Genomic DNA, 13,033 nt, shown 5'->3' with positions numbered 1-13,033 from the left:
CATATTACAGACAAAGCAATACTCTGTCGCGTACCAACACGTCGGAATTCTCAGTACAATGCTATCAAGCTATTACTTAAATTATGTGACAAACTTAATGATATATGTAATGCATTGAGTGCGCCAAAATTTAAAAAGCAAGAAATAGAAAGCCTGCAAGAATATGTCATGGTAATGAAACCTGTTGCTACAACATTGGATACTTTACAAGGGGATAATGTGTATTATGTTCATGTGTTTCCACATTTGCATAGCTTACAAGCGAAATTGGAAGCGTTTCAAAACTGCCAGTTAAAACATGCTAAATTATTTGCTGCAGCAATGTTAGCACAAAAGATAACTCGTTTTGAAAATAAGCTGAGATTTGATGTCAATAATTCATGCAGGATTGTTGCAGCAGTTTCTCACCCACTGTTTAAGTTACGGTGGGTGCCAACTAATAAACAAGCTACCTGCATAGAAATATTTGAAAATGCCATACTAGCTTCTAGTGAACCATCGACAGCGACCAATCTCAATGTGACCACTGACAGCATAACTGAAAATTTTGTTGTATATAATGATGACACTCCAAATGCTGGTGCAAAAAATGGTGCTCATCAAGAGTGCATGTTGTATTTGAATGATAAAGATACAAATTTAAATGCTCCGAATAAGTATAAGATTGTTCGGTCACTGTTTGTTAAATTCAATACCACTCTACCATCGTAGGCTCCAGTTGAACGACTGTTTAGCACAGCGGGACAAATCCAAACGCCAAGACATAATTGTCTAAGTGATACGATGTTCGAAAAACTGCTGCTGCTAAAAACAAATGTTTACGACTGAATGAATGATATTCGGCCGGGTGAATAAAAATGAGTAGTTACTTTCACTCAGTAATTGATCAGCTTTACGTGAATAAAAACTAAGAAGTTTTGCCTAAATTTTCAGTCACGTAAAGTTAAGCAATTTACTCAGTAATTGTTCAGCTTTACGTGAATAAAAAGTTAACTAAAATTGCTAAAGTTTTTATTCACGTAAAGGTGACCAATTACTGAGTAAAAGCAATTGCTCATTTTTATTCACCTGGGCTATTTTGATATAAATGTAGTAGGGGAAAGTGGGGTAATATGGTATTAATTTTAATTTTAACGACCTATAAAAATGAAATTTAAAAAAAATAATGTTGTTGCTAATAGTCAGTTAGTTTCAATAGCTATCAAATATCATTTCTGTAAAAGATGAGCCTAAAAGCTTCAATACTTAAAGAAAATTTAATAAACAGAAAATGTTTGGGTATCCCATATTACCCTCAAGGGTGGGGTAATATGGGACACCTGATCAATGTCAGCTAAGGATGGTAATGAGTTATGCAAGATCTTATAAATCAATAAATCGATGAAACAAAACAAAAATTTATAAATAAAAATAAAAACAGCGTTAACATTACAAAAAAAAGAAAAGGTTAATAAAAAAGAATTTCAATTTTTAATCGCTGTCAATGCATAAATCACATTTAAATTCGTCTCCATCAGCCCCTGCACATTCTGTGTGGGCCCATTTTTTGCAAGTTTGGCACATGACCCACTGCTCTCCTTGGCCATCTTCCGAGAATAAGCCAGTACAGTATATGCATGGAGTGTCATTATCAACCATTAACGCACTCGTCATTGTTGCGCCTGTTTGTTTTGACTTTTTATTTTCGGCTGAAAAAAGTTTTTTTTCCAATTTTAATTTTCCTTTTGTCTTTTCATTTTTTTCAGGCTTCTCACTAAGCGATTGTTTGTAAGGGGAACTTGTCAGCACGGTAGTAAATCCTTTACGCCTTCTGGTTCTGTTCATCTGTTCATCCTTTCTTTGGCTACGGGTAAGGACTTATGTCACTAGCCAACATGGGTGTATCACTAGAGGTGCAGGCCACTGGCGGATGTTGCAATTGAAGGGTTATCTCACTTTCAGGGGCAGGCATTTCTGTTGTTTCTGCCGCCTTAAACTCCCACTCCTCAAATACATTCCTATTCACTGGCCAAATTCCAGTCTTTTCATATCCATTAACTGCTGTTGCGAGGCTGGCAGTGCGCAGATAGGCCTTCGCAAATATAGAAGTTATTTGGAATTCTGTGACAATTCGCCCAGGATGTGAGCGGAGCTACATCTGAATCTCAGAGTCATAATAAGAAGATAACGGCTTCATAAATGCAACATCAAGAGGTTGCATTCTATGAGTGCAGTGCGGTGGGAGACAGATAATTGTTATAAAATGTTGTCTAGCCAAATTAATGGCCTCCAAATTCTTGGTATGTGAGGCATGACCATCTAATATAAGTAAAGCAGGGCTTTCCGGACTAGGCTTTACACATTTTTTTTATGTCTGAGCCATTAGGTAAACAATTCAAGTTGAATCCAGCCAGTCTTATGACAGGCATAAGTAGATCCTGCTGGTGCGCCGTCCATTAACAAAATTTTCATGCGCTGCCGAGGAAAAATAAACATAGGTGGGATATATGTCCCAGATGCACTCATGCAAAGTATTTTAGTAACCAACCGTCCTCTTTCAGCTGAAGAAAGGATGCCAACTTGTTTTTTCCCTTTCAGTGCTATTATTTTGGCATTATTGGACTGGACAGTGGTAATGCTTTTTTCATCCACATTAAAAATTTGATGAGATTTAAATTTCTTCTCATCGATTTCCCTTTCCAAAAGGTCAAAAAAACATTTAAATTGTTAAATGCTGTAGCTCTTGCAATGGAAGTGGATTATGGGGTTCTTATAGATAAGTGTGAATGTCGTCTTAAAAACGATGCTAGCCAGTCTTTTCCAGCTTTTTCTTTTGCAGAGTTAAAACGGTTGGGAATACCGTTAATTTTTGCAAGCTGAAAGGTCAGTCTACGGATATCTAAGCTGGTTAGGCCAAAAAGCCTGGCTTCCATTTCTACTATGTAATCAGCCAAATCTGATTCAAATTTGGAAGAGGAAATGGGTTTTCGTCCAAGTGGGAGACTGGTCAATACTTGTACTGGATGATCGTTGCATTTTACCTTGCGTTCCAGAGTTGACCGAGGGACATAGAAGACTTTGCTAGCTTTTAGATAGCCCATTTCTTTTTTTCTAACGGCATTAATAGCTGTTGTCATAACTTCTGCTGACCACTGTTGCCTCACTTTTTTTTTTCAAATGTTCTCGGCATCTAAAAAAATGACCAATAAAAAAAGAGTGAGAACTTTTATACGTTTTATTTTCTAGAATTTCAAACCTCTTAAGGGTTTATAAAATAAAAACATAAAAATGTAGTTTTAAAAAAAGAGTTGAACACATAAGAGTCTATTTTTAATGTGTTATTCTTGAATGCGACCCCAATCAAACGTGTATTAAGTAAAAATATCTAAAAATGATAAAGTTTTTTTAGCGTAAAAAGAAATTTTAAAAGTTAACACATTTATCATTATGACTAATAATATGACTTAAGGAAGTTGTTAGTGTCTATTTAATTAATGCACTTTAAAATTCTGAACATTTTTACAGAACTGTTGGATCTTGAGGTGAAATAAGTTATTTTCTAAATACCATTAACAAAAAAAGACATTTAAAAATTTTCTACGGTCTTTTATTTATCTTTTTCACGCGTTTTAAAGAAACAAAAAAAAGAAAAAAAAAGAAACAAAAAAAAAAAATTTTAAAATAATATTGCAAATATAACTTTTGGACATCTTGTTAATTTTCAATTTATAATCTGTTGCTTCATTTTTCTTTTAAAAAGTATAAACTTCGTTGATTTTGGTTCTCATTTTATTAATTTATTTTTTCATATTAATATTTGATTTTTTTAAGTACTGGTGAAAAGAGTTGTTCTTTCTAAAATATTTTTCATGAATACAGATTTAATTTGAAGGTCTAAATACGCGATTGTTTTGTTTCATTAATATTTCTAAAATACATATTTTATTACCCAATAAAATATGTATTTTATTTATGCATTTCTTTTTCTAAATATTCTTGAAAGTCAATAGTAAAAAAGTAAAAGTTTTTACTTTGATTGTTACAAAATGAAACTTGAAGTTATTTTCTTGGTAAGCTTTACTTATTAAAAATTTCTCAAGATGTAATATATATATATATATATATATATATATATATATATATATATATATATATATATATATATATATATATATATATACATATATATATATATATATATATATATATATATATATATATATACATATAAATATATATATGTATATATATATATATATATATATACATATAAATATATATATGTAAATATATATATATATATATATATATATACATATAAATATATATATATATGTATATATATATATATATATATATATATATATATATATATATATATATATATATATATATATATATATATTTATTTTTAAAAATAACACGACGTTTTTTATTCTTGACATGTTTCGTAAAATTTATATTTTCCAAAGATTATTTTACAATAGTAAAAAACTCTGAAATAAATATTAAAAAATAGAAGTCTTTACAAAGAAATATCAACGGACAAAAAATAATACATAATAAACCAATATATTTATTACAAAATAACTCGGTAAATAACCAATCAAAATAACCAACTGTCTGAAAAAGTAATAATAAATAAACTGACAGTCAAATTAAATAGATAAGTTTATAGCATAATGTGAGGTTTGTTTATTAAGTGAGAGACTTTCCCATTTAATGTGGAGAGCTTCTTTTATCTTTGATTTGTTTTTGGTTGGGACATTATCCAAAATCTCAAAAGAATCACAGTTAGCCAAATTTTTGCAATTAAGAGATAAACTTAAGCGTTTAAATATATGAGACTGTTTATCACTTTTAAGGTGCTCATTTATTCTAGTTGCCAAGTGTCTGGAGGTTTCTCCAACATTACTGGCATTACAGCCAGCGCAAGAAAATTTATAGACAACATGAGATTTAAGCAGTATATATATATATATATATATATATATATATAAATTAATAAATGAATATATATATATATATATATATATATATATATATATATATACTGCTTAAATCTCATGTTGTCTATATATATATATATATATATATATATATATATATATATATATATATATATATATATATATATATATATATATATATATATATATATATATATATATATATATATATATAAAATATAAAAGTAGTTATATATATATACATATATATAACTAATTTCATCATTGAATTTGTTGAATGAAATTGGTAAAACTAAGTTTGTTTATGCAACTATGTTACCAAAGTTATTTGTTAAATCTTTCTGTCAGTTATTATTAGCAGACCGAAAAAATATCTCTTTAATAACAGTGTGCTAATTAAATTATATTAGAGTAGTCTTTTTGCACGTTTATATTTTTTTAATTTTATAATGGCAAAACGGTCAAAGTTAACAATAAATAAACAAAGTGCAATTTGTTCATTTAAAGGCGAAGATTAAATTAAAGAGAAACTGCAAAAAAACTGTGTATTTCTATATAAAGGGTTTATTATACATTAAAAATACAACAAAAAATCAATTGTAATCAAGACAGAAACGGAGTGTTACCCATAACAGTACAACAGTAGCTAAAGATCAATATATAAAGGTAACTTTAAAGCAAAATATAAGGTGTTAGTTTCAACAGTTAAAAGGCGACTATATTCTGCCGGTCTCCGAGGATGAGTAGCAGCTAAAAAATCGTAATTAATAAAACATAATTAGAAAAACTGGTTGAGCGAACAAATTCAATATCATATTGACGGTTTAGACAAAAGAGTATTTATCTCACGATCTAAAGACTTTGCTAGAGCGTACAGTGCCAACAATTAAACATGGTGAAGATAATGTTATAGTTTTGGGCGTGTTTTGGCAATAATAAGCCAGAAAAATAAAAGGCAAACTTAAAATACTAAAAATAGATAGCAAACTTAACAAAAAGGATTTTTACAAATTTATCAGGACTACGCTTTGCTTTCTGGAAATATAACAATTGAACCAAATTTCATATTTTAAGAGGATAATGATACAAATAATGAATTAAAACTGTGTATGCTGTGTATTTCAAATGAGAAAAGTATTGAAAAACTTATAGAAATTATGGTATGGCTAAATCCAAATCACCCGGTTTGTAATTAAATGAGCTAGTTAGGGACGATTTGGATAGAAGAGTTAAAAATAGATTTTCAAGTAGTAGTATGTATATATATATTTATACAATGCCAGAATTGAATTTTATCTTAGAAATTAAAAAATAAAAATAGTTGTTTTATTTGAAAACATTCACCAGAATACGCATTAACTTATATAAAGTTTTTAAAGCAATTCAATTAATTTAATGTCATTATAAATACCAAAAGTTTCCGGTAAAAAAAAATTTATCAAATGTTTTAAGAATGACTTCAAAGAATGAGCAACTAAGTACTTTAAACGGTAAGTTTAAAAATTACAAAGTTAAAATATTTCATCTTATTTTATAGCAGTTTAATACCACTCTGCATTAAAGCTACTGAAAATAGTCCATAGTTAGGACACCGTCAGATACAGGTCAGTTTACTCTATTGCCAGTTGCCTGTTGACATAAATATTGATATTCATTGATATATAGCAGATGAATGATAAAAATAATTAAAAAAATGAAATAATCAGGGTTGTTTTAAATATATCATAAATTTATTTTAAAAACAATTAAATTTTTGTTTTGTTTTTAGGCATTCAATGTAGTATGAAAATTAATTGACTCATAAGCATTCTAATTATTGCAACTACTAAACTGCTCCCATTTTACTTTAATATAAATATTTTATTAACATACAAAAAATAATAAAAAAAATATACCAAATTTTATTTTCAGATATCTATAGGAATACCTGTTCAATGTACAACATGTAAGTTTGTGATTATTTAAAAATTTTACAATTATTTAAAGTTTACTTCTTTATGTCATACTTTATAGAGCCGTAACCACAATTTTGATATTGGGGGGCCTTGGGTTTCTTAGATTAAAAAAAAAAGGGGAGGGGGAGTTATGATCAAGAAAAAATTTGAAAATAATAATTTATAACAACTAAAACAAACTTTAAATAGGTTTGTTTTAGTTATTATTAGTTTTAATAATAGTATGTTTGCTGTAAATAAATGGCCGATATCAAGGGATGTAACTCTCGAGATTAACTTCTTGGTCTCGAGACGTCTCGAAACTCATACTTAACTGTCTTGCTCTCGGTCTTAGTCTTAAGGCTTGAAGACCTAACGCATTTGTCTTGATCTTGGTCTCGGATGGATAGGTCTGTTTCACTTTAAAAACATAAAGTACTTATGTAGATTATGTAAACTTTAAATTTTATTTCTGGCTGGGTCTGCGCGAGTTGGCGTCGTATGTGTTGGGGGAAGGGGGAGGGGGAGGGGAAAGGACCCTCTTTATTTTGACTTTTATAGACTTCCAACAATTAAAAAAAAAATTTCTCTAATTCCCCAATATGTCGACTTGAGATAAATAGTAAGAGTCCTATTTTGCCGACTGATGGCACATAAAAGATTCCAATTTGCCAACTAATATTATAAAAGTTCATTAAATGGGGATTTCACACCCTCCCACTTCGTATTTGTCTTGGCTAATAGCCTAGCATGTCAGCTATATGTGTGCTATTCTTAGCTTCTCAGTGTGAAGGTCTTGCACAATTTTTTTTTAATGCATTTTGTTTTTAATAATATTTTTTTTAAATTAGTTTTCTGTTATTATTAAAGATACCTTTTGTAGACTGCAACAGTGCATTACACAATATTCAATGACATAATTGTATAATAAATGTGTTATTACGATTTATAATAGAGTAACCTGTATAAATGGTAAAATATTAAATCAACTAAAGGCCTAAAAGTATACATACATGTGTGAGCATTATTGTGTTGGACTTTTAAAGTCTTGATCTTTGTCTTGGGTTTATTTTTTGATGTCTTGGTCTTAAAAACTTATATCTTGGTCTTGAGGCCAAATGTCTTGGTCTTGGACTTTACTGTCTTGACAAGATCTTGTATTCATATTCTGACTGATTATAAAATTAGATAAAATGGTTTATAATGTTTATACAACTAATACAATGCAAACATAACTCGTACCCTTAACCAAGTATATGCAAATCAAGCTTAAATAATGCTTTGAATCTTTCAAGTACTTTAAAACCTCTTTGCATATATTTTCTTATTTGTGCAACCACGTTGTGTGTTAAATATTGTGGATATTTTCATATGCCTAAGTAGAAATCTGTTTAAACGAGACGCCAGTTATTATTTATACTTTCCAGTTAATTTTTAGCAAACATTTTAAAGTAAATGTTATAAATAGCAAAGAAAAAAAATAAATTCAGAAATTATTTTTTTTAAAAAACCAACTGATGTTAAAAAATGCAAATACTTTTTGGTAAGTTGCACGCTGAAAAAAGTAAAATATTACAACAAATATACTGTTTGTTAATGATCATTTTAAAACACATCTTAAAAAATTGTACAAAATGCTAAGCTTATACAAGTATTAGATTTTTTAAAATTTTTAAAAACTATTTCGTCGATTTTTTTTTTAAAACTATTTTATTCGTTTATTATTATAGCTGTTTATAAATAAGCTCTAAAAAGCTTTAGATTATTTTTTTTTTAACATGTTACCTTTGAAAAAGAAGCCTCTATGGTATGGGAAGTTATCATGAAATGAGGGGCTGTCATAATTATATCTTAACACACCTGTAGATTTATAAAGTCAAATGCATTTGGAAAAACGCTCAAAAAATATGCTCTATGAAGTAAACCCTTTAAAAAGAAAACTTTCTTTCGAATGTTATTGGTAATGGTCTCAGTTTATCTGGTGTCACAAGCACAGAGCATTAAGAAATTGGTTCTACATAAAATATTGAAGGCTCTGTAATGACAAAGACAAACTCGATGCTGAAGTGAATTTATAAACCATAAACAGAAGATCATAGTTTTGTTTATGAATATCTTAGAAACTTGAGACATTGTTATTTCAATATTTGTTTTGATTTACAAGCCAATTTATTAGCAAACTGATTTGCTAGTTTTCTAACACTGTTTTGTACCAAAGACCAAAGCAAATATCTGATGCAAAGTTCAAAAAGAAGCATTCGAGTCAATATAAAATAAAATATACATCATAATAAATACATAATTTATCGATTCACCTAAAGTTAAAAATTTTAAATTATAATCCTTAAATATATCAATATTCTAAAAACTAAGGTTGCACGTTGCAACTTTTATGGTTGATATTAAAATGTAGAGTTTCTTGAGCTATTTAACCTTACAGCTATCATTGTTATCAAGATTCTGATTTTAGCAGTGTGATTACTCTCTTGGTTTTCATTTCATTACTGCGCACCATGATTTATAAAATATTAAATTAAAAAATAATGTCAGAATATACTCTGAAAACATTGTTATAGGATATCCGCAGTAGACCAGACATTTTCAGCGAGTTTTGTTCAGGTTGCTTAGTGGTCCATTAGCAGCATCTGCTATAAGTTGCCAGCCGATAACTTTTCAACATGTGATATAGTGGCTAGTCATTCGTTAGCCAATTCCGGTGGCTGCCAACAATGGTCCACTAAATAACCAATGAGCGAAATTCAGTAAACCGCTCAAAAAGCCTACATAGATCCACTAAAAATCCGCTATAAAATATTTGCTGGGTATGTGTTAGCAAACTAATAAAGTCAAGTCCAATGTGATTTTAATAGTATCATAATAATATCATTTTAATAATTAGGTCACCATAGGATAAAAAACAAATAAATAATAAAGCTTCTACATTATATCCTAGTTATAATGCCAAAGCTTAGTCTCTAGTTAATTTTACTAATGTTGTTACATATAACAAGATTTGTATGCATAACTAACATTAATCTGAAATCTTTACACTTATAACTAATGGAAAAAAAAGTATGGAAGTAAATATGACATATGTTTATATGACAATTTGCCCCTAATGACTTTGAAAACATGTCTCACATGGTGTAAATGAGAGTATGACTGAAATAACATTTTATTTTCTTGTTGTAAATTTGATGGCTAACATAATAGTTGAAGTTGTTCTAAAATTACAAAATTTTATTAAATACAAATATTATTAATATTTAACAATAATAGTTATAGTAAAATTTTTAATAACATTAAAAACAAAAATAGTAATAGTAATAGTATGATATAGTAATAATAATAGCTTTAATAATAATGTTAATAGCAACAACAAAAAAAGGTAAAATTAGTAATAACAATAATAATAATAATATTGTATTAAGTAGTAATATTAGTATTAGTACAAACCATGTTATAATTATATTAGTGTTAATAGAAACTACAAAAAAGAAGTAAATTAGTAGTATTAGTAGAAAACACAGAGAAGAAGTAAAACTTATAAAAAGTAAATAATAATAATAACCATAAGTGGTTTGGCTCCTCCGCGCTTTAATTGGGTGAAAAGGTAAATTTAGAGGTTAAAGCCTTAATTTGATTAAAAAGGAGTTTTTCCCAAATATGAGGAGCTTAGTTAGTAATGATTTATTTTCATACACTACATACAATAATCTTTGTAATCTAATGTAACCTTTGGTGTTTCAAAATTGAAGTGCGGATGTTATTAGTGCCCAAACTCTTCTTAGTATTAAAGTGGCGATATTATTAGTTCCCAAACACTTAAAGTCGGTATATTATTAGTGTCCAAGCTCTTGAAGTGCGGATATTATTAGTTCCCAAGCTTTATTAAGTACTAATTTTACTGAATGATTGATGTTGTCAAAGTCTTTAATTAAATTGGACCAAGAAGTATTTTTAATTTAATAAATTGTCATGATCAAAGTTTTTGTAGCTCTTTCTATATATTTTTCTACTTTACAATTAGATTCAGTTGGTGTATGCTCCAATGTATAGTCTTCAATTTCTATACTATTTGTGGGTAATTATTTGTTTTAACGTTATTTCAGATTTAGCTATAAAATATAAGATAAAAATAAAAGAAAAATTTTAAGAAATTAGTTATAGATTCAAGCTCATCTTTACAATAAGCAGGAAAAAAATACTAAGGAGTAAGAAGTTGATTAGGTTTATATTTATGGTTAGAGAATTAAACTCATTAGTATCGTAGTACTCGCATTTTTAAACTAGCGTATCAGGTCGGGAGAATTAGTTGTGTAAGAACGAGTTTGCATATCGGATGATATAAGTTAAAAATTACAAATTACAAAATACCAGGAGATCGCAAATTTTGCGAACTACTAATAATGTTAAATTTTATGTGTAACCAGTTATTGAAATTGTCGCACTCAATAGATTTATGGTTTTTAGCAACGTGTTCATTGCACACTGTATAAAATATATAAATATGTAAATAAAGAATAGTACGATAAATAATATATTATAAAATATGATAAAACGATAAAAGGAAATAAGTAACTAGTAGTAGAAAACAAACTAAAATTGTATATTTAAAATTTAAATAAAAATGCACATTTATGTAGACGCTTTGTTGTACACGTATGTGTTTATCTTTAAACATCTAAATAGTCTATATATAGACTGTTTAGATGTATTAGTTCGCTTTGCAGAAGTTATTATTGATCGTTGCTTATTGAGGTTTACGTTACTGACTTAACACTCTAACTCGAAGAGATATTTTTGCTTAAAATAATGCAAGTTGACCATATTTCAATCTAAAACCATGAATAAGTTGTTTACAAACTTTATATTTTATAGCCAATAATTTCTGTAGTTTTCGCAATTTTTTAGCAAGCTATAAGTCACAAAGTACAAAACAATTTATGCTAATATATTAGTTAAAGGAAACTTCAGCATTGATCTTTTTTTATATTTTTGAAAATATGCAAGAGTTTTAAAACAATGAAAAAATGAAAAAATTAAAAAAATAAAACATTAAAAAAATGAAAATTCTAAATTATTTTACTCTAGAAGTTGCTGTGAAAACAAATAAAATATTTATGAACAATATAAATCTCTCACACATTTCTTATACATGATCTTTTTCTGCAAATTTAAGTAACTTCTATTACATAAATACCTAACTAGATAAAAATAAGTCCATAACTGGATATACGATATTTTTAACACAAAGGTAGCGTACCTTTTTCCCATATTAAACTATACCAGAATGGTTTTTAAAAAGGAAATCACAAGCACTTAAGCATACGCACTGAGAAAAACGTGACATCAAGTCTAAATTTTCTGCAATAGATGTTTTTTTTAAGTCTCTAATGAGCAATAAAAATCAGCAATCTTAAGACTGTTAATCATAGATAGTTAAAAAAAACAACCTATATAAATAATACTTAAGCATTTTTTGTATACTTAATAATAAAATTTAAAAATTGAAACCATGTTAAAAGTAAATTTTAATAAAAGTATGTATTTATCTACATTTAAACACGAGTTTATTTGCAAAGTTAATATTTTGTAAGTATTTTTATATTTTAAGATTCACCCGGATTACTTGGTGAAGCGTTTTCAAACGTTCTGGCTGATCTGGAATACTTAAGACAAAACCTAAATAATTCCTACTTCCATAACATTATTACAGCGGTTGATTTAGATATTAGTGGCTCAAACTCAGGCAGAAAGGCACGTGGATGGTTTGCTCCTCCACAGTCTGGAAACTACATATTTTACACTACATGTAATGCTATGTGCCAACTTTATTTGAGTATTGACAACGATCCTCTAAATGCTAAACTGATTGTTTCTCAAAATTGGAGTTCTTTAAGCAAGAATTGGATAATGTATACTTTATTTTAGTTTGTATATTTCTATTATACAGGGCCGACGACACGAGTTTTGAAGTGGTGGGGCATCGTACTACCGTCAATTTTTTAAAAAAAGTCCTCTAGATCTAGAAATTTCTAAATTTTAAGACATAGAGGATTTTTTATAAAAAAATTCACCTTTAAAATAAAAAAATGTTTTCAACCTTGGTTCACAAACTGTTTTGCTTTTTAAATTGTTAATACTAAC

The 13,033-nt window shown here is 28.2% G+C and overlaps 1 protein-coding gene across 5 annotated transcripts in view; it reads left to right on the top strand.

Moving 5' to 3' along the window:
• The first annotated feature begins 3,971 nt into the window (after positions 1-3,971).
• Positions 3,972-13,033, top strand: part of LOC101240177 (uncharacterized) — a 54,831-nt gene continuing 45,769 nt past the window's right edge. For 4 of the 5 annotated variants that reach the window (XR_010641774.1, XM_065810123.1, XM_065810124.1 and 1 more), the window contains exons 1-3: positions 3,972-4,049; positions 6,861-6,894; positions 12,501-12,801. Coding sequence is in view for 4 of the 5 variants with exons in the window: in XM_065810123.1 (XP_065666195.1) it covers positions 4,026-4,049; positions 6,861-6,894; positions 12,501-12,801 (359 nt within the window). In the remaining variant the exon portion in view is untranslated. Of the gene's footprint in view, positions 4,050-6,491; positions 6,554-6,860; positions 6,895-12,500; positions 12,802-13,033 lie in introns of those variants that run through there. The other variant, XM_065810126.1, reaches the window with a different exon arrangement.

Source organism: Hydra vulgaris, chromosome 11 (assembly GCF_038396675.1).
Source record: "Hydra vulgaris chromosome 11, alternate assembly HydraT2T_AEP".
In the NCBI taxonomy this organism is placed as follows: domain Eukaryota; kingdom Metazoa; phylum Cnidaria; class Hydrozoa; order Anthoathecata; family Hydridae; genus Hydra; species Hydra vulgaris.
The sequence above is the reverse complement of the archived record's forward strand: the minus strand, read 5'-3'. Positions and strand labels throughout refer to the sequence as shown.